Genomic DNA, 27032 nt, shown 5'->3' on the forward strand with positions numbered 1-27032 from the left:
TTTAATTTATTTTTATTTATTTAGTTTTAGTTTTTTTTTTTTATATAAACTCTTACTTCACATATAACAAATCGTATTCCGTTCTTTCGCTGATAGACTGCCAAATACCCTGTAGCCAGAGCATGGCTTGGCATGCCACGTGCCGTTATTCCGTTAACCAGCGTCTAGACTTTTTTATAGCTCTATTTATATAATCGAATTTCCATATAGTATATGTGTGAGTGGTTGGTTTGTATATATATAAACAATTATATTAATTGTGTTTGGTTTTTGTTTTTCTCCTTTTTTATTTATTCGCTTTGACCGCTTGCCCCACAAAAATTTCCACAAGTTGTTGTTGTTGTATCTTTGCTTATTTTGTAACTACGCTAATTTATTCATTTGTTTTGTTTCGTTCTTATTTTTTTTTTTTTGTCAAAATTTTCGGTTTTTCATTTTTTTAAATTAATTTCTCTAAACTTCTTATATAATTTGTCTCTTCATGCGTATGTGTCTGTGTATGTGTTGGTGTATGTTTTGTAGAGTATGTTTATATATTATATTAGTTGCGCTTTAGCTTTGCTTTGCTTCGGATTCTAGGCGCACTTTCATTTCTCTTAAATATTTTTATTTTTTAGCATTGGTTTCTTTTTTTTTAATTTTTTGTTTCTTTTTATTAAATAATTTTACTAAAAACTTGTTAGGTTATTGTTGTTGTTGCTGGTTGCAGTTGCAGTTGCTGTTGTTGTCGAAAGTTGTTTGTTGTTCGTTTTGTTGTAGTTTTTACTTTATTTGTTTTTATTTAAACCTTATTTTTAGCTTTAATTTATAATTTAAATGTACTTAAATGTTTAAAATAATTATCGCTTGCATTTTGTTTTTGTTTTTGTTTTTTGTTTTTTTTTTGTATTTTTTTACTTTAAATAATTAAATTAAAATTTCAAACATATTGCAATATGTTTCTTTTTATAGCTTTTGTTGCACAGAGTTCTGTGTGTTTCGCTGTTGGTTGCAAGTTGCGGTTGTTGCTTTGTTGTTGTTGTGTTAAATAAACAATTACTATTTGTTGCCTTTGCTGCGGGTGTGTGTGGATTGTGTGTGTGTGTGTGTACGTGTATGTGTATATGTGTGAGTGTTTAATAGTATGTCTCCTGCTCCAACCAGCCGCCGGGGTTGCGACGCAAATAGAAGCGACGAGTCTCATCATACACAAAGATGGCCAACATGAATGGAATGGCTGGGAACCACCAGACGAGTCTATAAACAATAGCCGAAAAATAATATCAGTTTAGTATATTCATTTTTGCATTCATATTGTGCTTTCACTCACTTCAGGGGATACATGCGCAGACCCTTGTCCATGCCGGGGCAGTAGGAGAGGAAGGCAGCCAGCACCGTTTCGAAGACGAGGCCAAAGTTGAGGGCCCAGTTGCGCATGCCCTGGTGGAATATGGAGTTGCGACGCGTCTTGCAAATGATCAAATCGGCCCACTGTACCACGACAATCGATATGAAGAACGCGGTGTGGCAGGTGTATTCCAAGGTCTTGCGATCGCGATAAGTCTGAAAAGGATCGGGGGGATAACAGATATATTAGTAATCAAAATTATTAATAATATAATATTATTAATAATAATAATTAAATTCAAAAAAAAAAAAAAAAAAAAAAAATAGACTGCTTGAATAACTATTTGACTAACGGAATGCTTCATTGACTGACTGCTCAAAGCGCCACCTAGCGTTAGGCAGCTTAAGCACCGTAAAACCTAAATTAAAACTTTTCAATCTTATAATAGAGATCGAGCTCAAAATTACAAACTCATTCTATGCTTGAGTCAGCCAATCAAATAATATTCATAGATCTACTCACCCATTCCTGACCATACGAATCAGTTAGATCGTTGACGGCCTTGGAGTCCCACATCTTACGGATGCCAAACAGTTTCATGGGCAGGAAACCGTTCTCAGCCATAATCACAAAGTAGACAAAGAAACCGGCTGCTGCCTGGATCATGCCAATTTGTCCATAGGCCATGGAAATCAATCTGGATTTTTAAGGGTCGCGTAACAATCAAACGAAACGAGAGGCAAACAAAATTAAATAAGTTTAAAAATGTGAATTTATTTTTTTTCTTTTAAATTTTGTGTGGATTTGTTGATGGATTTCTTTTTTTTTTTTTAGTTTTATTTTTAGGTTGTAAGACAAGTCTTAACGAGCTTTAAAGATCAGGCATTATAGCTAGAAATTGCTCAAGGTTTTTGTGCATTGTAAATTTAAAATAAATTTAAGCGTGAAAATTTGATCAAATGAACCAAAATTTACATCAAATTGAAGACGGAATATTAAAATTATTATTATTTATTATTAAACTTTACATTTTTCAAATTATTCAAAAAATAGATATTTTTAAGACCAATTTTATATCAATAAATGTTTGTATATATTTAACAAACGATTAGTTTTATTGCATGTAGAAATAAATTAAATAAAAATATTGCTAAAAATCTTGAGCAACCCATGAGCTTGTAGCATATCATATTTCTTCATATGATATATAATTTTGGTATGCAATTCGGATATTCAGAGTTAGTAACTGTATAGAGAATGCCATTTTACCTTTAAGCTCTTAAAAATAAATTACTTTTTGGTTACTTTGAAGCAAATGAATGAAATTGTTTGTGTTTGACTTTACAGAATATAGCGTGGATTGTATTATGTATTAGATATATATTGGATTTTGCATTTAGTTTTTGTTTTTCTTATTTTTTAGTAAAGCGCATTTTTAGTTAAGCGTGAGAGCGCAAAGAATCGTTTTCTTTGTTTTTGGTTTTTTGTTCAGGTGAAAAGCAAAGTTCTTATGGTTAATTTCTACATTTTGTGGGTGTTAAAACATGCAGCAAGACATAGACAATGAACATATATTACAGGGTATTTGGGTGCAAGAACACATGCAAGTAGCGAGCTGTATCCAAAACTATAAAAGCAAAATGCAGCTAAGGTTGTTTGCTTTTTTTTTTTTTTTTTTTTTTTTTTTGCTTTTACTTACGCTTAAACAAGTTTCTGAAGGAAAAAACATATAGAACCAAAAAAAAAATATACAACTTATAGATAAACAAATAAGTTATACATAGACTTACAAATAAATATAAAAGAAAAAAAAAAAAAACATGACGAAGTAAAGTCCATTTGTTGTTGGTTAGAGGACGAGCCCACATAGAGACTTACTGCGAGGACATTGCGGCAACAGACTTGGCTATATAGTGGCTATATATGTGTGTTTAACTAGGTAGAACGCAACAGAAGCTTGATTTATATATATATATAAAGTATTTGCTCGACTCATCTACTATATATATATATATATTATATATAGAACGCACTAACTGGGCTAAAAGTAACGGCAGAAAAGCTTCGCTTTTTTGTCTGTTTTATTTTGTTGTCTAAGTTTTCAGTTTAAGTTATGCCATGTGTGTGGGTGTGTGTGTGTGTGTGTGGGCGCTATCTATGCAGCAGCTATGTCCCAGAACAAGTTCTAGAAGCGTATTATCAAACTGATAACCCTTATAGATATAAATATGTTATATTGATAAATCATTGATTGTGCGACTAACACACAAAACATTGATGCACATTGTTTATAGAGATTCAAAAGAAAACAAAACACGGATTTTCCAAAAACATTTAACACACATGAAAATGGAAAAATTTGAAAATTTTGTGAAAATCAACGAATAACAGTTAACGAATTTTCATATACCATATTGAAAAGATTTTTGTTTTCTTTTTAGAATTTTTAAAACACAAACGAAATTTATAGTGAACAATTTGGTTTCATTCCACATTAAGAGCACAAAAAATGAAATCGAAATCATAAAAGATGTATATTTAGTATATATGTAAAATCTTAAAAATTTTTTTAAACACTTTGACAGTTGAGAAATGAGAACTTAACAAAATAAAACATTGAAATGCTTAAAGCAATAAATGCATCAGCAAAACCAACAAATACATTATTTTATCAATAGTCTTGCAGAGGAACTGTTCTCGATAGAGCTGATAATTTCTATATACATTTATGACTCCATAAAGTTGCCCAATCTTTTCTGTACTCTCAAATCAATCTACCTTAACCCATCTACCTATACCCCAAACTTGTTGTGGTATGATGTCAATCATCATAATCATATAATATATATACTTCCGATATCAAATTTAGGAACTATCAGTCAGATATATTATACAGTATTACTCTATAGTTCTTTACACAGTTTTTCCATATCTTCAGTCAACTAGGCCTAAACTTAATTGACATAGTCAAACGCTGTATGTAATCTAGTTCTATATGTCATTCCCTATAACTGACAACTCACATATCGATCTGCAAGAGTATTGATATTCGGCTAGCCGAAATTCGGTTCCTCTTTTTCGATCAACACCAAAATTTCGTGTGTGTTTTTCTCAGAAATATTCTTCAGATTGTTGGCCGAATTGTTTGGTTGGATTCGAGGTTGGTTAGGTTTTGGAGTTTGGGTAACAGTTGTCACACACACACACAACTCAAACAAAGGTCAAACGAAGGTCAAATGTCAAATTTGAAACATGTTAAAAAAGAAGAAATGGGGGTTGCATGTTTTGTTTCATTTATCTAAAATTTGTTCAACTAAACAACTAAACGTAATATTCTTAAGAAATTTTTTGTTTTGGTATTTTTTGTATTTTTTTTTTTTTTAAATTCCTTATCGTTAATGATTTGTCCTGACCTGCGGTTTACCAAGTTGTCGCGGTATGGATCTCTCGGCTGACGCTTCATAATATCGCTCTCGGCTTGCTCGTAAGCGAGTGAAATGGCCGGTATCTTGCGGTATTATATTGGTATTTTGTTTTCGATAGTTTTCAGTATTGTTTTGGTGGTACATTAATTTTAGTTTGTGCAATTTTTCAAGTATATATTTTTTTTTATTTGATTGAATCAAAAAGAAAGACATAATAAAAGATTTGTAAAGAAAAAATTGGTGTAAAAGGGGGAAAAATACGAAAAGGAAAAATCTTGGTTAAAGTTTGACGAATAATCTTTAGCTTGGCATTATGTAGGTATATAATAAATACTTTTTATATACTAAAAAAAATTTTTATATGCGCTAAGATAGGTTTCTCATATACATATATATTTTAGTTATATAGTAAGTACTTAGATAAGAGATAGAGGTTCGGTTGCATTTGGTAGATTAAGGTCAGTTGGTATTTTTGTATGGTATTTCTGTTTGGTTTCATGTTTAGTGTAATTGTATTTAGCTTCTGCGTACTTACGAAGCTAAAATATACTACACTGGGCAGCAAAATCGAGCAACCGAGTAACAAAACATCGACTTGTTATAGAGTTACAAGAGTGGAGTATTCGTGTATATATATATGTGTGTATATATATAGAGTTTGCTTAGAGCTTAACTTGCACTAGATCAGTATTTAGTATTTATATATGTATGTAGATATAGTTAAGACTAGGAAAAAATAGAGCCAGTTGATGTGTTTCACACACAACAACAAAAAATGACAAAAGAAAGTTTTTGGATGTAGATTGAAGTCTGATGAGTTTGATTGATTGACTGACTAGGGTCTCCACAAATGATTGACTGATTGTGATTGACATGGCTTGATGACATTTAACTACTGCTAAGAAATGCATAAAATATACAATATACAGTAGTTAGCATTAGAAGTAGAAAATAACTCGTAGACTAATTATATAGTTTTATAGTTAAGCCTGACTCTAGTAGTAATAAATAAGTTAAGTTTTCTCATTATATATAGGTATATATGTAGAGAGATCGAAACTAAGTAGTATACATCGCGTTCTGCTTCATCAGCTTTCAGTTGTGAATGGGGCAACGTAGAGGGGACTTACCTTCCTTACAGGAAATCAGAAACTCGATTCAGGGTCAAAACTTATGTCGATTGATGGTATACAATAAATAAAATTAAGATTGAGTGGAACAAGCAAAGAAGTTTCTTGAGCACCCAGAGTAGAAATTGATAGAAAAATATATATATATAGTGATATATATAGAGTTAAGCAAAGATTATATGAAGAAGAGAGTTGGAAAAAAGGAAGCAGCTAGAGCACGCCAAATCGTTTTGATTGAATGTGATTGAGCGAAAAATTGTAGACGAAATATTTCCTCATATATGTATATTCCAAGTGCAGTGCATTATGCAGAGAGAAGACCGTTCAGATATATATTGATATATATATTTGTATATATATGTATCATACGAATATATTTTTCAAGTAGTTTTTCTTTGTGTTTTTCTTTTTTTGTTGACTTTGACTTTTAGTTTGAGTTTGTTTTTTAAGATTTGCAAAAAGAAAATTGAAAATTAATTAAATTGTAGCTATTGTATATAGATATAGATATATATGTATTTATATTGGAATACGAGTAAGCGCATAAAAGTTAGTATTATATCATTGCATAATAATAGTAGAGAAACTAAAGAGAAGGCTAAATTATTTTCAATCAAATGAAATTGAACCAAATAAATGATAAATTGAAATCAAATTTTCGAAAATATTTCAAGTGTAAATGGCCTAAAGCCCAGTGAAGAATACTCGAAGTAGTAGTTCAACTAGATCAGCTCGAAGTGCTTGTCGGAATCGAGATATATTGGAGAGTGTTTGAGCTATAGTCGAATTGTAAACTAGAGAAAGTATATATGAATATATATATAGAAAGATAAACATAATAAAGAACTAGAGAGAATTGTTCAAATATTACGTTAACATTTAACTAGCTGATACTCAAAAGAGGAATAGAATAAGAGAAGAGAACATTGAAGAAAACATAAAACATTTAACAAAAAAATATAATAATATAAAACAATGCTAAACATTTAACATAAAATGTTATTAGAAAGAGGGGAAGAAAGAAAAACAAAACATCAAAAAATGAAACATTCAAATAAAAAACAAATCAATAGTTACTTTACTTTAGGCTAAAAATTGTTTTTATATATATTTGAAGCTAATTGAAAATAGAGTTTTAAATAGACGAAAATTAGTTCATAGTAAGAACTTTGTTTAGGGCTGAGCGTACTTTGCTTTCAAAACTAACCCGAAAAAATGTTCTTTGAGTTTACGTGAGTTGAGAAAAAATTGTTGTTCATTTGCAGCTCACTCTTTTACTTTAACTTTAACTTTTGACTTTTAGTTTTAGTTTGTGTATATATAAATATGGATTTTTTTATTTCATGTTTCATTTTGTTGTAGTATTGGTTTTGATTGTTTTGTTTCTTGTTTGTTTGCTGAGCACAAAGAAAAACTTTACCTTTCGTTGACGAGTTTATCTTGAAAGGGATTCCTGGGCTGGCGTTTCATAATATCAGACTCAGCTGTCTCATAGGCTAAGGAAATGGCTGGCACCTAAACGTGCGAGCATTTTTTGTTTGTAATTTTGTTTTTCGTTTTTTTTTTGTTTCAAAACACAAACCGGATATTTGGAATAAAAAATAAAAAAATATGATAAATTATGCAAAATTATATATCACTATCTCCCTCTCCCTCTCTCTGTCTCTGTAATTTGGGCAACGAGAATGCGACCAGTATGAATTCCATTGACGCACAGTTCACTTATAGTCTATATATAGATATATCATATATTATACTTAAGATCTGGCTTAAAGCTAACTTAGCAGAGCATTTCGATGAGATCACAGTGGAATCGTGTGGCAAAATAAAATAGTTGAAGAATAAATTAAAATAGAACTTAAAATTAAATTATAAATATATTGTTTTTTAATTTTGAAACACTGTTTTTTCATTTCGGAATATGGTTAATGTATATATATATATCAATGTATATACATATATGCTAGTATTTGCTACAAATTTTTGTGTGCAGTTAATTTTAAATACTTTTTTTTTGCATAGAAAACTAAATATTAAATGCCAATCAATTAATTGTTTAGAATGTTCAAATATGTACGTGAGAACAATTGTTAATTTTTTTTAATTAAACACAAGATAAAAGAAAAGAAAGTAAAAAACTTGTGAATCAATTTGGCAGTGAGTGAAACATAAAAACAGTTACAACCAACGCACACCAATTAACATTTAGAGCAGTTTTGAATAGAGGCGAATCGATATTTTTGTTGCTTTTGTTTTTGTTTGGAACTGTACTCAATTTACACATAGGCCAATTTTACAATACAAACGAAAAAGGAAGAAAAATAATGTTTTGTAAAATATCATGTTGTATGGTGTGAAAATGTAAACGAGAGCCAAGAACAGTTAGGTTAAGTGCTAATATTATGTACGATCTATATGGAAATGAAATGAGGTTAAAAGTTATCGATACATGTATGTGTATCGACCAGGCTTAATGTATATATGAGCTGGAATTCTTTTCGATAAGAGCACACCGATAATTGTTAGGTTATTATATTAAATAAGAATCATTGGATGATTATGTTTGAAATGGAGACGATTTGAAATCGGATAGGCATTATGTTACATAATTCGATTGATAGATGTCTATCTGTAAATGTTAAATGATAATCTAAAAGGGAATTTATGCATTGAAATGCTTGAAGTTAACATGATTTTAAAGGCCACATGTATATGCTACAAAAATGACATCGATACTTTATTATCGATAAATTATAATGAAAAGAATAAATGAATTAAAAAGTGAAGATGATTTAAAACTCGAACGGTATTTATATATGTATATTTATGCTACAAAAATGCTATCGATAGGTGTTTATCGATAAACGATAATCTTAACAGTTAGTTGTTGTTTAGTGAACTTTGTTAGTTTGATTTTTTTTGTACGCTTTGGAGAGTTATTCTCATTTGTTTTGTTTGTTTGTTTAGTTTTTAACGTTTATGCTAATTACAATCCAGCCACATACACAGACATCGATTAGTTATAGTTTATGATGTTTGCGCGAGATTATTGTTAAGTATTACTTTCATTCTTTTTGTTAATCTTTTTTAAAATGTGCATATGTGTGTATGTGTGTGTGTGAGTATGTGTAAGTGTGGGGTAGAGAAATTGACTTGATTGGCACCTTGAGTTCACTAATTTATCGTTGAATGGGTCACGTGGCGGACGCTTCATAATATCGGCTTCGGCATGTTCGTAGGCCAATGAAATGGCTGGCACCTGGATTTGTGGATTATTGCAGTTGGTAATATTAGCAAAACGTTTTCACAATTCGGTATACAAAGTAGCTCACATAATACAGATCATACAGATTCTGTGTGTACGTGTCTGTGGATTCGACTAGAATTGAGAATTATACTAAACCAAAATACTTAAACTACAAATAGGTTCATTAATTTTTCTTTTAGATATTAGCCTAGTGCTTGGCAGCTAGCTGGCAAACCTAATTGTTAATTTACAGCGTAGTTGGGGACAGTTTGTACCGCTGTTTACCTCTCGTTGACTAGATTGTCCACATCGGGATTACGTGGACGTCGCTTCATAATATCCGCCTCGGGTCCCTCGTAGGCCAGCGATATGGCTGGTATCTGCCCAGCAGGCAGCACAATTTTATTCAATTTACAACACACGTTATATATACGTACAGTTATAGAGAGAACAATAACTTAAGTAGCTAACTGACTTGACTGCGAGTGTATAGATAGCTAGGCATAATATTATCATTTAACTTGCTCGTAACACTAAGCGGGTTAGCATAGTTAACATTAGTGGTAGTCCGAGGGTTAGGCTGGAGGCAAACTTACCATGTCAGTGCCCAAATCGATGCACAGAATTGTGACGGTACCGAGTGGCAGTGGTATATCGCACAGAATGAAGGCCAAGAAGGGCGAAATCTCGGGTATGTTGGAGGTAAGTGTATAGGCAATGGACTTCTTCAAATTATCAAAGATCAAGCGACCCTCCTCAACACCAGTGACAATGGAGGCAAAGTTATCATCCAACAAGATCATGTCAGCGGCCTATAAAAAGTTTAGTAAAATCAGTTAGAGTTCTCATTGCAATGTTCGACTTGAATACTCCCAGTCGAAAGCAGTTGAATTGAAATGAATCTTAGACACCTACCTGCTTGGACACATCGGAGCCGGCAATACCCATAGCAACACCAATATCGGCCTTCTTCAGGGCAGGTGAATCGTTGACACCGTCACCGGTGACAGCCACAATGGCGCCCATGCGCTGGCAACCCTCGACGATGATGAGCTTCTGCTGGGGCGAGGTACGGGCAAAGACGATTTCGGTGTGATAGCGTAGGATTTCATCAAGCTGATCGGACGACACATCACGCAGCTCGGCGCCATGGACAACAGCAGCCTTAGCCTCGCGTGGATTGACCTCAGAGATGGGTATGTTGAGACGCTGGGCAATATCCTCGATGGTCTCGTTGCCTTCGGAGATGATGCCCACAGATTTGGCAATGGCTTTGGCAGTAATTGGATGATCGCCAGTGACCATGATGACCTTAATACCGGCCGAACGGCACTTGGCCACGGCATCGGGCACAGCGGCACGTGGGGGATCAATCATGGACATTAGGCCAACGAAACGCAGATTGTCAATGGGGAAGTTGATGTCATCGGTGTTGTATTTGTAGCCAGTTGGGTATTTATCGGAGGGCAGCATGAAATCACAGAAGCCGAGCACACGCTCGCCGAGTCCACCGAGCTCCATGTAGGCATTGTTGAACGCCTCCTTCATCTCCTCGTCCAACACCTTCTCCTTGCCGTTGATAAAGATGGTCGAGCAACGTTCGAGAATACGCTCGGGTGCGCCCTTCATGACCAGCAGAACACGTGGATCGTTGGGGTCCTCGGTCTCGTGAATGGACACTTGATACTTGTTGGTGGAGTTGAATGGCACTTCAGCGATTTTGCGGTTGCGCTTGCGAATGTTCATCACATCGCCGAGAGCCAGCTCCATGCACTTGAGCAGAGCAGCCTCGGAGGCATCGCCGCTGACTTCCTTCTTCAGAATTGGGACACCATCCTGACCACCTTTGAACTCGGCACGGTTACAGAGAGTGGCAATGCGAGAGAGCGCCTTGAATCCAGGGCTGGTTCTATCGTATTGAACACCCGACTGATCCTCAGTGGTATCGGCCTCAATGATCTGGTTATCGAACCACATGTGGGCGACTGTCATGCGGTTTTGGGTGAGTGTGCCGGTCTTATCAGAGCAGATGGTGGAGGTGGAGCCCAATGTTTCGACAGCTTCCAAGTTCTTGACCAAACAATTCTTCGATGCCATACGCTTGGCAGTCAGGGTCAGGCACACGGTGACAGTGGCCAGCAGACCCTCCGGTACGTTGGCGACAATGATACCGATCAAAAAGATGACGGCATCCAACCAATGGTAGCCCAAAATGAAGGCAATCACAAAGAAGGTGACGCCCAGGAACACAGCAACGCCGGTGATCAAATGGATGAAATGATGGATTTCCTTAGCAATGGGAGTCTCGCCGGTATCCAGACCGGAAGCCAAGCCAGCAATGCGACCCATGACAGTGTGATCGCCACAGCTGATGACAACACCCTTGGCAGTGCCCTCGACGGCATTGGTCGAGAAGAAGGCTAAGTTTTTGGTCTCCAAGGGGTTCTCGTGCGTGAACTCCGAGCCACGCGATTGCGGCTCCGATTCACCAGTTAGCGAAGAGTTATCCACCTTAAAGTTGCGCGCCTCAATGATGCGGATGTCGGCGGGAATACGATCGCCGAACTTCACCTCAACAACATCGCCCAAGACGAGATCTTCGGCGCGCAGCGTCAATTTCTCGCCCTCACGAATAACAGTTGCGAATTGGGGCACCATGTTCTTGAACGATTCCATGATTTTCGAACTTTTCGATTCCTACAAGTCAAATTAAGGAAAGAGGGATGAGTAAGCATAGATTAATCGAAAGCAGACTCGCAGTTTACCTGGTAGTATGAGAAAATGCCTGTCACAATGACCACAGCGGAAAGTACAATACCCAGATACAAGTTATCGTCGGATGGCTCCTCGCTGGTTGTCGCCTGAATGGAGTAGGCGACAAAGCAAAGTATAGCACCGATCCACAGCAGCATGGCAAAGCCGCCAAACAGATTCTTGCAGAACTTCACCCATTCGGGTGTTTGCTTGGGCGGTGTTAGCGCATTGGGACCATCACGTTCCAGATTCTCCTTAGCCTTGGCATGACTCAGACCCTGAGCGTAAAGAACGAAAACAACATTTAGCAAAAGAAATTTATGAGGCATTATGCAACAGTAAGTCTTACATTTTCAGGATGTGTCTGGAAACGCTGGTACATTTCCTCAGGAGAGATTTTATGATGGTCAATATCCAACTCCTGTTTGAGATCATCCAAGTTCTCCTTCTTAGCTGCTTTGGTCGGCATCTTGCGTCTTGACTGTTGACCAAATTGTTAGAGAATAAGTAACAAAAATTAGTCTCAAATTGTTGATGAGTGAATTCGGTGCAATTAACCCAAAAAGCCAAGACAAAAATCGATTTACTTCAAGCCAGAACCGATTCGAAGAGCGTAGAGTGTTGAATAGACCATAAGCCAAATTTTTTGGTTAAGAGAAAAGATTTGTGGTGTCGTGTGTCATTATTATTGTTGTTGTTGTTGTTATATATAACACGCTTTCAAACTTACCCCATTCAGTTAATATATAGATATATATATATAAGTTATCCACAATATGCCTAAATACTTGTAATTGCTAATTGTTGTTAAGCGAGCGCGTGAGAATATTTTGTTTTGCTGCTCTATAATCTACAGCTAAAATATACATGCAATAAATTGTTCAATTTGACGCGTTTAAAAACGCGCCAAAAACGCGCACAAATTATGAATGTCACGTAAAATGAAAAACGAAAAAATGTGACCAAATAATACTAAAAAGCACTTTTGAATACTCTACGCAAATTAATTATAAATAATTCTATACTAGATGCGTATAGACACTATATAGACTATATAGCCTAGCTATATAGATAGATCAACGCCAGCTGTTGTCTGCTCTGATCTGGTCTGGCAATCGCTTTTCTTTTTTGTTTCGCTTATCTATGCTAAATTTAGTGGCGCGTGACGTCACAAGTGCGAATATTCGAAATCATTGAGAAAAGCCCGCAAACTGGTTGAAACCAGTTTCAAATGTAAGCTCAACAGGTTGCTTATGCCAAAACATTCTAAAGATTATATAGAATTGTTAATTACAATGTCAATGTCAGACAACCAGCTATATCTCTGTATTTGATTAATAGATTTAGCAAGAATTATATATACGTGAACATTAACTGGCTAACTGTGTTTTATGTCAGTATATCTATCTAGTTATATAGTTGTTGCTTATAAAGATATATGGTTCTGTAAAGATTTTGAGTGTTCTATATTTAATCTGGGGCGATCTTTCGCTGATTTCATTTTAAATGTCAAGCGCGACAAATAAATATTGGAAACATGCCCAAAAGTACGTAAGGTATAAATAAATAAATACATGAATTATAAATGTAATTGAAGCAACGGAAATCGAAAGATGGAAAGGTTTTAAGTGCAAATAGAGAAGAGGCAATTAGGCGTGCGCTAGTCGAGCAGGAACGACTAGTAGATTCTCAGAACTAATTTGGGAGCGAGTTGAAAGATAAAGAACATTTAAAAAATAAAATTAAGGTTATACGGAAAAGATTTAAGCTTCTCTTCTACTTAATACAAGAGAGTTTATATACGAAATTGGAATGTTATAGCATTTACAGTTTAGAAGTTATGTTAAAAGCAAACAAACTACCATTTAAGATATAAGAGTTAATCAGAGAGGATACTTCTTTAGAAACTATAAAACGTAGGATTATGATTATGATATATTATAAAAAAGTTTCCAGCTCTTCCAAATGCTCAGTCAGACGGACAAATGGATATTCAAGACTTTATATGTATAATTTTCCGGATATTCTTTAATGCTATATACAGGCCGTACAACCCGTATAACCCCATTAGTTCAGAGTATAAAAACCCAAATAAAATTTAAATTAGACCAAAAAAAAAAAAGCATAAACAAATCGAATTAATACATGAATGTGAATGTTTCGTACACACACACACACACAACGCATGAGTATAAATGAGTATGCTTACATAGATGATGGTGGGTGTATGGGGGTGGGGGTTTTGTTGCTGTGGGGTAAAACAAAATAGAATTGAAAAATTTACCTTGAAGTGGCCATCGGCTGTGCGATTGTCGTCATCGGTTGCAATAACCGTGGCGACTCGATAGGAGTCCGCTCTCTCTAGATGCGGCTGATATTGGTATTTGGATTGATGGATGTTGATTGATGTGATGGACGTCAACGAAATACAAATCAAAAACAAAACGTATCGAACAATGCAGAAAAATAAAATATAGATTTATATATAAATGATCAAATGATAACAACAAGCATTACAGATGAATAATATTGGAATACATAGAACTATAAATAAGGCTATGATAGTAACTTAAGAATTATTAACTAAATATATGCTCTTAATTTATGTTCCAGCATGAACTCATCTATATGAATGTGAATCATGTCATTTTTAGAGAAAGGAAATTATAGCTAGTGACTGGAAAGTGGAATTGTAGCAATAAAGCGCGCATGTGCCGCATGTGCGTCTGGGAAGGCCAATTGATTGCGGCTTTGCCCAGCACAAGTAATACCCTACACTTTGGGGGCTACGGCTTCGGCTCTGACGTAAATTATAGAGCACCCTATAATGAGTTTGTCTTATCAGCAAATGCGCCAAAAATGAATCACAGCGTAAGCAAATAAATAGAGAATTATCAAATTTGGAACAAAAAGAAAAATAAATATATGAAAAAGTTATCTATATTTGAGCGAACTATAAATACTCTAGGGCAGACAAATTTCGAGCGAATTGAGAGCGCATAAATTTGAAAAAAATCAATTTTTTAAGCAATAATATGAATATATGAAATCTTGGGCTGTATAAAAAAAGTTTCAAATACAAAGAGAAAACTATGTACTTGACCAAGACATCATATTCATAAATCATACATAATCTATGTGATTTGATGGGAAATGTAATAAGCAAGGGAGCAGAGGTATGTCCGAGATAGGTCGATTATATCTATGTAGTTATTTATATGGCATATAGTATCAATATCATTATGAACATATTCATATATATGCTTTATGGGCATTTGGCAGACTTATGCAATCGTGAACCTTTGAGAGGCCATCAAGATAAATAAATAAACAATTCAACAAAAACAAAAAGAGAATTATATATATAGATATATATATATTTACATATACTCATATATCTGTAGTCTCTTTTTAATAACTCATGCAGATTCGTAAGAGCATGCCAAGTAATTAAACAAACAGAGAGTAAAAAAAAACCAGAACGAGAATATGCGAGCGAGAGCTACATATTATACATTTGGTATACGTATGCTACACACAGCTTTATATCTATATATATACATACATATGTATCGTATATATATAAGTAAATGTATGCAGAGAGTTGGCGTGGGATCAATGTGCCGATCAGTGCAAAACCTGTCGTGCGTGCCGGCAAAATCAGTTTAAAAATCGATGTTTTTTTTCAGGTTCATTTGGGTTCTTGAGTTTGAAATAAATGTTAAGATTTTTGCTGGCATTTCTGGGCACATAACTATTTATAGATCAGTTCTGCTTACGCACTTTTTCTATATTTCTCTGTTAACTTTGTCTCGCACAAATTCGCTTTTCGATGCTGCTTAATTTGCACAAATTGTAAATTGGTTTGTCCTATCTGCTGTGTTCTAAGTGCTAAACAATCTGCATAGAAGAGAATTGTAATAATGTTAGTTTCATATCTGTATATCTTAAATGTAAACCTAAACTTAGTTTATATACTTAAATTTGGTGCAAACAATTGTTAACATTTACGCGGGATCATAGATAAAATTTCTGAAATCAGGAAGCCTCCTCCTATAATCCATCCATTCGGTTATTTCCTAGTCAGGCGCTGCCGACTCTAACCCTTTTTTTTAGCTCCCACAGTCTTTAAGCACTGGCGCTAATTTCTATTTTCCTGAACAAATTAAATTAATCTTAATTTAATTTTTTTTTTTTAAATATATTGTTTAAGTTTAGTCGATTGTTAGCATTCATGGTTCGATAGATTTGAAAAGCGCCCATAGAAAATCGCGAAAATTGTGTTTGCGAAAAAACGAATAGCAAACTGGGCTGATGAAAAGCTGAACTAAACAATTAGAGAAACGCTCTGGATGGGGCCAGCCCCCAGGATGTTTGGGATATAAATCAAAATGCGACAATAGAGCATTTGACAAACACATACACTCACACACACACACACACACATGCAGGCGAGCACACTGAAAGCTGTTTGCATAACGCAGCCAATTAAGCTGCTCAGATACAAATGTATCTCACAGATACAATTGTATCTGTATGTTTGCTTGCCCCAAAGCATTTGGCGCGCACTTTTTGTCGCGCAAAGCATTTGCCATTTTGAACTTGAATATCAATTTACAACAAATGGGCATAGCGCATAGACAAAAACAAAAAAGAACAGTTATCGGATGGATGCAAAAGTCGAGAGTGCGATAAAAAAAAAGAAATTGTAGAAACTGAATTGACAGCCTCTCTGACGGTGCTCGGGCAGACAAATAAAACACGACACGCTAATTGTTCAATCAATGCAAAGACTCAAATACAGTGGGTACACACTATAAAGACACCAAAACGACGAATCTTGTGATTCGACATGATTTGTGATTGAATGGCGTTGGCGATCAAGTATTTGTAATTTGAGTTAGCAAGGAAATTATTTACTTTACTACTGCCGATTTACTTAGCGAATGAACACTGTGTATATGTGTATGTACTAGGTATAATCCGCAATAAGTCAAGCAAATTAAGCCGCACAATGAAAACGACAATTGTAAACTATTTCAATTGAAATTTGTAGCTAAGCGAAAGTGCATATCACAGCAGATTTATAAATCTAAATCTGTCGCTCGCTCGATCTTCGCCTCTCTTTGTTTCGGAGTGCGCTCTGAGTAAGTCCCAGATGCAAATTGTAAGTAATAAAGTAAAGTATTGCATAAAAGTTATGTCACTCAATACCAATATACTCTCTATGCACATCTGCATACAGAGTATAACTTTTACAGCTGCAGCGACAGCTGTTCGAGCTTATCAATGCGCACTGCTTGAACTTTTTGATGGGGTGGACGGGGGTCAGTTGTGATGGGCACTCATTTCGAAACTGTTCCAAACCAGTTACAAATCGTATCTAATCTTACGCGTTCCAGTACTGACCAGACAACATCAGCCCAGCCGCTTGTTAACTCAAGTGGAAACACGTTTTTTTGCTGTGCTTTTCCACCTAGGGCTAGCTAGATATCTCACGTTCCTATGGGCCAAGTTTTAACAATTGAATGCTAATTGTGTAGCATGCTTTGTCAGCGTCTGCTTATTTCTTAATCGTTTACAGAAATTTACAAAGCTTTACTTAAATGATAAATATCTTAATTTAAGATCGAGCAAATATTGTTTAGTAAATACAAAGTTTTTCCTGAGTTTACAGAAAAGTAAATCTAAGTTGCTTGTAAGTTTCAATTTAAAATCAGAGAATCTGAGCTCATGGGAATTGTTACAAGTCCTGATAAACTTATTAATGACTTATAAACAAAATTTTTTTTTAAATTTAATATTAAATAAACTTAATTTTAAAATAAATAATGAAATGAAAATATATGTATATTAACACATTCGACATGAGATAAATTCAATATATTTTTTTCTTTTTACCCACCTTATAACTCATAACGTCTGTAATATGTCGATGAAGTAACGGTAAAACGTAAAACAAATTACAAAACTAAAAAAAAAACCGCAGACAAAACTGAAGAACAAACATATGAAAATAAGAACAGGCAAAAACAGTTAGGAAAATATGGATGATTTTCAGCTTATGCAACAATCTGCAGGCAAACCACAAAAAAAACGGAAAAAAAAAACGACGACCCTGGAAGGCAGCAGGAGCCAGCGCAAGGCGGCAAAGCAGCAAGTGGGCCGACCGCATTGGCTGCAAAATGGAAGCGCGGAGAGCATGAGCATACATGGGAAATTGGAAATGGCAGCAGAACTGGAATACAAACTGCAGCCAGCAGTAGCAGCAGCAGCAGTACCAGCACTAGCTAGCAGAAGGATGTGAACTCCGAATGGGCAAGAGCAAAAGAGCAAGTGAGAGAGAGAGAGAGAGAGTCGTGCGTTTACGAGTGTGTAGTTGGGTAGTTGTGAGTGCAGAGAGGCGCGTGATTTTCGAAATTGAGTGCAATCGCCAGCATTTCGAAAATGAGCGCCACAACTGCTCAGAGCACATAGCACAGAGAACAGAGCACACAGCACAATATGTAAGGGCTATGCGAAATGTAATGTAAAAGGAAACATAGTTAGTGTTTTTTTGTATTGCTTTTTAGTCCAAGATGCTTTCTGACTGCCCATTCCCGTACAAAAGCGCACAGAATTATGAAATAACCAACGGCGGGTGGTCATTGTATACATATATATAGGGGCAAACAGGCATCCCATTATGTTCTTTTTTTTTTTTTTTTTGGGGGGGGGGGGGGGAGAGGTGGCCAGGAAATTGCTACTATTCCAAAATGAAATCGCCGCAATTGAATACAAACGATTTCATTGCCACACACAGTTGGACAAACTGACAAACAGTGGGACAGGTACATATATAATGTGCATGAAAATGATATATGCACACATACATATATGTAAATATGTATGGATGTGTTAATTTTGTATATGGCAAAATCATATGTGTGCCAAATCAAATTGCAATTGTGCATACATCAGTTGGAAAAAGCAACACACACTCTCTCACACACACATTTACTATAAATACACTCTCACAAATTATTGTTTATTACGATAATGCTCATGTAATTCTGCAAAGCACTTCAACTAGCATATACATACACACATATATATAAATATATACATGTATTTGTATATGTGTGTATATCACATACGTATCCATTACGGCTGGCTTGAAGTTTTGGAAAATCGATTTTGTACAAGGACGTTGTCGTTGGCTTTTCTCTTTTCTTCTTTCTTGCTGTTCTCTTTTCATAATTTTTTTCTTTTAGTGTAGTATGTAGTATGTTTCTAGGGTCTTCCACTGCAGTCGTAAGAACAACAAAAACAGCAACAACAACGACAGCAATAATAATAAAAGGTAAAGAGTTCTTGTTAAATGTTGGATGTGTCTACCTTTTACACGGCGAGGGCTATTACACAATATCTTTCCGTTGCGGGGGTATTTCGCAGAAAACTACCCCGTTTCAAACTAATTATTGCACTTCAAATGCTGCTTCTTAGACGAAACAACAATAACAAATCACACACGTTTTTTTTTAACACTCGTTAAGCTGTGAACAGCTTAAGAGTTTGGGTTTTTTTTGTATTTCTATATGTATTCGTATCCTGTGTGCTTCTTCTTTGGCTTTATCGATGCACAGTTATTGTGTAAGCAGCAGCACACCAGCGCTACGAAGGCGGCGGGCAGAGCGGAGAGCTGTAGAGCTGTGTACTTGTACTGGCGCACACTGGCTGTACCACCCGACACACAGAGAGACGAGAGCTCAGTGTAGCTACTACAGTTAGACCGACCTTCCTAGTTCGGTAACAACGCTCGACTGAAAATAGTCATGCATGCCGCGAGTGAATAAGCTTTCGTTTAGCGAAATTTTTGTTCTAACGCGGCGTCGAATTCGAATATTTCGCTCGGAGCTTTCGTCTGCCAGATGTTTCGCTCCTCTGCCGTGTACATTCGGCTGCATGCGTACATATGAATGTGTACGTGTGTATGTGTATTAGAGAAGCTTTCGGAACTCTCCCACAACGCAACGCGACGCGCGAATGTATGGCAGTGTGACAAGTGAGGCAGGCAATGTGCACAGTGGTGCGAGCACTTCGAAACTGGAGCAGCACTTAGATAACCGAAAAGACAGACAGAGCGATAGAGAGAGAGAGGCAGAGAGACAGTGAGCTGGAGAGAGGTAACTGGTGCGCAGGAATGTGTGTCAGTCAGGCGATTTTCGAAACAGTTCGAATTTGCATGAATTGTATAAGCAGGCTGTATGAGTAAAAAAAAAAAAGCACAAAGGACACAGCTATATTTTGAGTTTTCGGCATTTACTGCTCACATTTGTCATGTCCTCAACTTTTAATCGTTTATCGAGCGCCGCCAGCGATGACGTCACTGATGTTAATTATACAGTTACACACAGTATGCCAAGCATAGCCTCCATTCTTCAAAAAAGGGACAAAATGCCACATCCAAGCGTAATATAAATGTCAGCAGCTACTGCTGCTTCTTCAATTTCTATACGCTTGGTTGTGGGGTTATTTCGAGCGAGGACATCTTATGCTTGGCAACTTTTGCTATTTCGGGTGCTTCAGCTCGATTACGAATGCGAGTAAGTCTAATTACACTAAATGTCAGCAGCAGCAGCAATAGCACACACACAGACAGACACACACACACATATTGGTTTAAGTAACACAAGACCCTAACAGAAAATCAATAGAGATATCGCAGCGAAAAAAAGAGAAATACTGGCTAACAGGGTTTCAAGCCACAGTAAAAGCAGCTTAGCTGAAATTAAACCAAGCAAAGGCTCTTGATGATGAATTACAGATTTGTGGCTTGTGGAGCGTGGATAGCATCTAGATAAGCACGAAAATGGCCTAGAAATGTTATAAAGAGCTTTCCTATACAGTGCTCACTCGTTGATTGAAAACGTTTTAGTTTTCTTATAGGAAATGTATAGATTTGTTATTATGTATATGGTTTTAAGTCACTTAAAAGGCCAAGCAAATAAACAAACAATGGACGCATGGACTTTAAGTGGACGTCGCTGCCGGCGCTTCAGGCCAAATGGACAACGCTATAGAGAGGGCATGAGACACAGAGAGAGAGAGAGGGAGAGAGAGAATACATGAGGAGCCTTTTCTTTCTTTGTCCTCTATAGTAAAATACAACTTATGTAAGGACACAACACACACACACACCGCCACTAAGTGCTCTGCGTGTGTTGGTAAATACTTTGACACGATATATGCAGCTGTGACCCCAAAACGAGCGCCGCCATTCGAGCTCCGCCGCCAGCGCCCCCCTCGTCCGATACAAAGTAACTCGTGAAAACAGTTGCTTATGTAAATAGTCGATAGTTGGCAATAATGTCCGAGCTTCAGCTGACAAATGGTCAAATGACAAGGCGACTCGAGCACTACAACAAGGTATTACCACGTTCAGCACCTTGACGTCAGCAATTCTATAAGATTAAAATTGTCTAGAGATATGCGGCTATATCTACGAATACCTATTATACTATGTATCGCATATCTTGAATCATTCATCATATTCGCCTTTTTGTTATTGGTATTGCAATTGAATTACACACAAACTGTTGTTGTCAGGCGTGCCTGCCTATAGAATAGATATATACACAGCTATACAGTTTGAGACCTATGTATATATGAAAGTATAAACTGAGTCAACTTAAGGGTTGGCACTCGCAGTCACGCCTGCTGCACGTGTCTGTGGCACACAAGTCACACGAGACGGCACTTTAAGCATGTGCCAAATGATCTAGTTTCGACTGAACTACTTTAACATGCCCTGAGGCCTACCAGGATGCGAGTCACCTCGAAAAAAAGGAGGTGTACTACTCAGCAGTTCTATTAACAAGTTCGATTTCTAGAACTGTGAAATATTTGTGTGTTCTGCTTAAAGATACCCTATATAGATAATGCAGAGTAAGAATCATATTCAATTTGTATATTAATATATATTATAAATATTTTTCATTTTATCTTACTTCAATTTTTCTATTCTATCCCATAATATTTCCTTGAATTTATTTATTTTTTTTTTTTTTTAGTTGAAAACAATATTATTATCTTAGAAATAGATATATATTCTGCTATTATTTTCTTCTTTTTTCTACTCTAAAGTATATTTATAGAACCCTATTCATCTATCTGTTACAGGGTATCAACGTAGACAGCTTTTGCCAAATAAATATTTGGAAAATCAATAAGCCTAAGAAATCCAAATGTTGTTAAGCACCAAGCATATATACATATTTCTGTATGAATATACATATGTATTCTCCGTCTGGTATTTCGTATTAAATATTCAATTATGACTTTTAAGCTAAGCAAATAGTTTGGTACACAATGGCCACAGTGTTGTAAAGACCTTTGATGATATAACCAATTCATATGCTTTGAATTCCATTTAGTGTAGTTCGATTTATATTCCTGTTACTTTTTTCACTTTTCTGTTGGCTGCATTCGCACATTACGTATACGCCGCGTTTGCCGTGTGAAAAACGTGCAATTCACATTGACGGAACGTAGCTAAAACTAAACGAGCTACGTTAATTACCACAACAACAATTGGAACAATTCTATTGAGGGGAAGCTGCCATTACAGAGCTGCTCACTGTGAATTGTTTTGTTACAAATGTTTGAAGATCTGTACAAATGTAAACGTAATAAAGTTACATTCTGCTTTAACGGAATATAAACATTTTAGTATTTGTCAATGATAAGCTCGAATTGAGTTAGTACAGTACTATATGAGATATACGTTTATGAACGTTAGATAGAGAGATGCGGAAGGGCGATAGGAAGATGGCGTAAGCTTGAAAAATCAGAGAAATGCGGAAAAAAAGATTCAAGAGAGATTGCATATGAGAGAGGAAGGGAGAAACAGAAAGAGAGCGAGAGAGAGAGAGATTACATAGTCAGTGTGTACGGCTGAATATCCGGACAGAAAGGAATAATTATATTCAGGCTCGAGACAAATATACAAAGATTGTAAACATGCCTCCTACGCATATGCGGATGAACTCTGACCTTGACACTGCTGCAACAATTTAAGAACATATAGGGGACCAAGGCTGACCTTTACCAAAACTCAGAAGAAACAAATTTAATGTCAAACTGCATATTGTAATATTCGTATTATTTATGAGCAGATTGATTAAAAATTTCAGAAAATTTTAAACGATATCAAGCGGAGCAAAAGGTCACACCTAATAGTTGGAAAATATATTTGAATATAGCAAAGACAATACATGTATAGATATAGATGTAAATATGTTTATCATACACTTAGATTCTTATGGCAATTGCATAAGCGCCTGGACGGTATATTTTGTTTAATTGTGTTCATGACCATGGCAAATGACAGCGACACAAATCACAGACAGCCCAGTGCAGCATAATCAACATAGAATTGTATGGATATATAACCGCACATACATATATATGTATATGTGTATGTATGCCTATGTGTATCTATGTATATGATGCGAATGAACTATGGCGCTCGGACTTGGTATTTTGTACTTGAGCACTGATTAAAATGTGTTTTTGCCATCGCACAGCTGGATAGATGGTCTATGATGCCACTGGATGTAGCATCCACACACACACACACACACATACATACCCATACACATACATTGTAGATCGTCTAGTCGTTGCTCGTAGGCGTTATGACAATAGATTTACGAGTGTAGCTCGCTCGCTTAATTTGCGCTATTCAGCTTGAAGACCTCCAGTTAAAGAAACGAAAACCTTAAGACAGTCGCCTGAATGAAATGCCCCCGGAAAAAACCAATTGGCCAGAGTCGTCGGCTTAATGTATATATATACAAAGATCCAGTCAGAGGCAATGGAAAACGTGTGCCATAGACTGACTGCCTGCCTGACTGGCAGACGGACAGACAGACAGACAGACAGACAGGCTGTTCGCCTGGATAGTTTCTCGCTGCTGTTGCTGCTGCTGCCTTCTTGGTGGGCGGCGGGTTTCGTACATCGCTGCCTTTTGAGTGGCGCAATAAATTTTAATCAAAATTAAAATATGTGTGCATATATTTCTATACACACACACACACACGCACACACCAGCAACTAAACAAAGAGCCAAGTGGCACACACACACACACACACACAAATGGATACCCTGTATAGTAATATGCACTCAGCGCGTGTGTGCTCACTTCTTCTTCTTCTTCATCTACACGTCCATTGTGATTGGATGGGAAAATTTTTAGATCTGACTTAGAAACAAATTTCTCGGTCTTTCTACTCGTTATGAATGAAAAGAAAAAGAGTTTTTACAAATTAAAGATATAAAGACATGAGGCATACAGAAAAAGTAGTTAACGATGTTTAGATCAAATAGTAATCCTTTTTTAGGTATTTACTCCACTCAACAGTACTACAAGGGCAGAATATTTTCGAAATGTATAATCAATACAATCAATCTCTCTCTTTATCTTGTATTATATCTCTATAATTGATATATCAATACAATCAATCTATCTTTATCTTGTTTTATGTCACAATGTTTTTTCTCTGATTCTGGCATTTTATTCTCACTCTTCCTCTCTCTCTCTGTCTTTGTATATACTATAGAATTTACATGCAGATTTGTCTTGTTGCTAGTTGGTCAAAAATCCCATTTAGAGAGTACTTAAAATATCTGCTGATAAGTCATATTTGTTTATCATAAAGCACGTTTAATTAAGCTTATAGGTAGCACTGCTAAACATGATAGCCAGTTATTTCCAGAGTATTTGTGCGAGCCACACGCAGAGATAACAACTGAGATAGACTATTCCGACAAACAAAATAAAGTAGAATACAAATTATAGCTCAACAATTTCTGATATATGTAGCTTTCCCCACGTTGGGAATGATGTGGAAGTTTCCACTTGATTCAAATACTGAATAGAATACTATTGTTTCTATTTTTTTATTTTATTTTTTTTTTTTTTTGTATAGACAAATATTACAGATAGACTATCTTAAAGGTATACTACGTCTACAACTAAATTAGAGCAATTAACTGCTTCGACTGATGGTCATGTGTGGGTTAACCTATTTAAGCAGACTAAGCAAGCGACAGTCAGAGCCAAAGTCGGCAAATGCTGACACATTCTAATTGAGACACACACACACACACACACACACACACACATTGGCAGACGTCTCTAGGATTGTAAATGGTGGGAAAATGGAATTAAAAACGCATTAAGAGACCGCACAAATTGAAAGACAACCTTGTTCATATCCCGTCGAGTTTTTGTGGCCTGGAAACCGAATCACGTTTTCATAGTTTAAATTATTGCCAGATTTATATAGATAGAGCTTATCTATTGATGACGCAACTAGTTCGAGCCAAGTGCGCAAACCAGTTACACTCAAGTGACTCCGCCACACATTTGACTATTGTGGACGACGTCTTATCGCTGATTCCGATTCGATTGTTTAATAACAAAAATAATTTAACAGCAATCAAAACAGTTACTTACGTTATGACTTATCGTTAAGAGATTGTCAAACATGATAAATATTATTTATATTTCGCTACGCATACGTAAATATGAGATACTGAGCTAGCAAAAGTCGTGATTTATTTATTGAGTAACAATAATACCAGGGAATATAACATATTTCGGAGATTATTATGGCAAATAGATCTACTGCATGCAATATAATATCTTTGCGTATCATTTTATTAGTCTCTGTCCCAGTCTCTCCTTATTTCTCTCTTTTGACTCATCTCATTGTATATATCAGTTGTATATCAGCTCTTCCTCTCGCCCTTCCTCTTTCGCTTTCTGTCTTTGCTCTGCTTTTTCTTTCTGTTCTTCCTTGCATGCTTTCATTCTCTCTCATTTCTGTCCCCATCCAATTTCATAGTTGTTCTCTGTAATTCTTATTTATTTCCCTTTTCTCTATTTACCTCTCTCCTCTCTCTCTCTCTCACTCTCCCATTAATCCTTTTCTAAACAATATTTTGTTTAATTTCGTAAAATAAATAATTATCATCATTATTATCATTTTCAGAATTATTCCATAATATTCTTCATCTCTTCTATTCTCTTTTTTTGTGATTTGTTTGGAAGGAAATATGATGAGTGGAAGAGATCGACGTCAGCAGCTACTCGCATTGAATTGTATTTAAATTATAACAAATTGCGGCCAGGCACATCTTTTGTATTTGTATTTGTATCTGTATCTCAATCTGTGTATCTACAAGTGTAAACATTCTATCTGTGTGTTTAGCAAGTGTCACAATTTGTTTGCTGTACATGTGTATAAGTGTGTGTGTGTGTGTGTGTGGCATTAAATTAAATAAAAGTTTAATATGACAATTTATGTAGCAGTTGCAAAGATGCCAAGTGCGACAAACTGTGGCACAGAAGGCGATTTATGCACAATTGAGATACATTCATGCCCAACGACTTTCCGAGTTGTCTTGCATCAACTGCCATGTCAATTGTTCGCATTATCAATGTGAGATATGTGTGCATATATACATATATATTTCAATATAGTACTAAAGTGGGCATTATCAAGTTTTTACATTCAACACTTCTTAGACAAGGCCAAGAGGCAAACGTGTATTTGCCATGGCTCTCTTTATACCCTACATACATGAAAGTTGAAAGTATATAGTAATTTCTTTCACCTTGCATCTACTTTATTGTCATATCAAGAATAGGACTCATTATAAATATATCATTACTATCATATTTCTATGATAGCATATTTGCATATTATATGTAGAGTATCTGAGAGTCGAGCATGTTGTACTTGTTAAGTTATATGCCTATTAATTAACTCATCCCTATGAATGTTCCTCGCTTTGCTTCACTAGTGACATATAGCCAGAACATTAACTAGCAGAGTATCTGTTAGTCTAGCACTCTCTACAGATTCACACACATTCATGAACAACGAATCTATTTCAACTCTTAGCAACAGACATAAAAGTCTGCCCTCACTTGATTTGGCCCAAACATCTGCAGTTTATCATAAATATTTAAAAAGTTCGGCTATCGGCATAGAGTTTATTTGTTTTTAGTTCTCCTCTCTCCCCTCTTTCTCTCTTTTCATTAGCGAATTCCTTCGCTATAAATCTCAACTTGAGTGATTGACTCCCCCACAAGCAA

General features: G+C 35.8%; 1 protein-coding gene across 8 annotated transcripts in view; it reads right to left on the reverse strand.

The window, feature by feature from the left end:
• The window catches only part of Atpalpha (sodium/potassium-transporting ATPase subunit alpha), a 32262-nt gene continuing 5230 nt past the window's right edge, over window positions 1–27032 (reverse strand). The window contains exons 1-11 of one of the 8 annotated variants that reach the window (XM_089476541.1): window positions 19261–19700; window positions 17789–17878; window positions 14168–14254; window positions 12233–12364; window positions 11895–12161; window positions 10045–11826; window positions 9726–9941; window positions 9047–9141; window positions 1850–2024; window positions 1310–1542; window positions 1–1236 (exon numbers count right to left, since the gene is read on the reverse strand). In XM_089476541.1, coding sequence (XP_089332667.1) covers window positions 1116–1236; window positions 1310–1542; window positions 1850–2024; window positions 9047–9141; window positions 9726–9941; window positions 10045–11826; window positions 11895–12161; window positions 12233–12364; window positions 14168–14254; window positions 17789–17800 — 3120 coding nt within the window. In that variant the 5' untranslated portion in view covers window positions 17801–17878; window positions 19261–19700 and the 3' untranslated portion in view covers window positions 1–1115. Of the gene's footprint in view, window positions 1237–1309; window positions 1543–1849; window positions 2025–4740; window positions 4836–7302; window positions 7398–9046; window positions 9142–9414; window positions 9510–9725; window positions 9942–10044; window positions 11827–11894; window positions 12162–12232; window positions 12365–14167; window positions 14255–15666; window positions 15784–17788; window positions 17879–19260; window positions 19701–27032 lie in introns of those variants that run through there. The other 7 variants (XM_089476543.1, XM_089476542.1, XM_018007728.2 and 4 more) reach the window with 7 other exon arrangements.

Source organism: Drosophila arizonae, chromosome 2 (genome assembly GCF_054131065.1).
Source record: "Drosophila arizonae isolate 15081-1271.41 chromosome 2, UAZ_ARI_1.0, whole genome shotgun sequence".
NCBI lineage: Eukaryota > Metazoa > Arthropoda > Insecta > Diptera > Drosophilidae > Drosophila > Drosophila arizonae.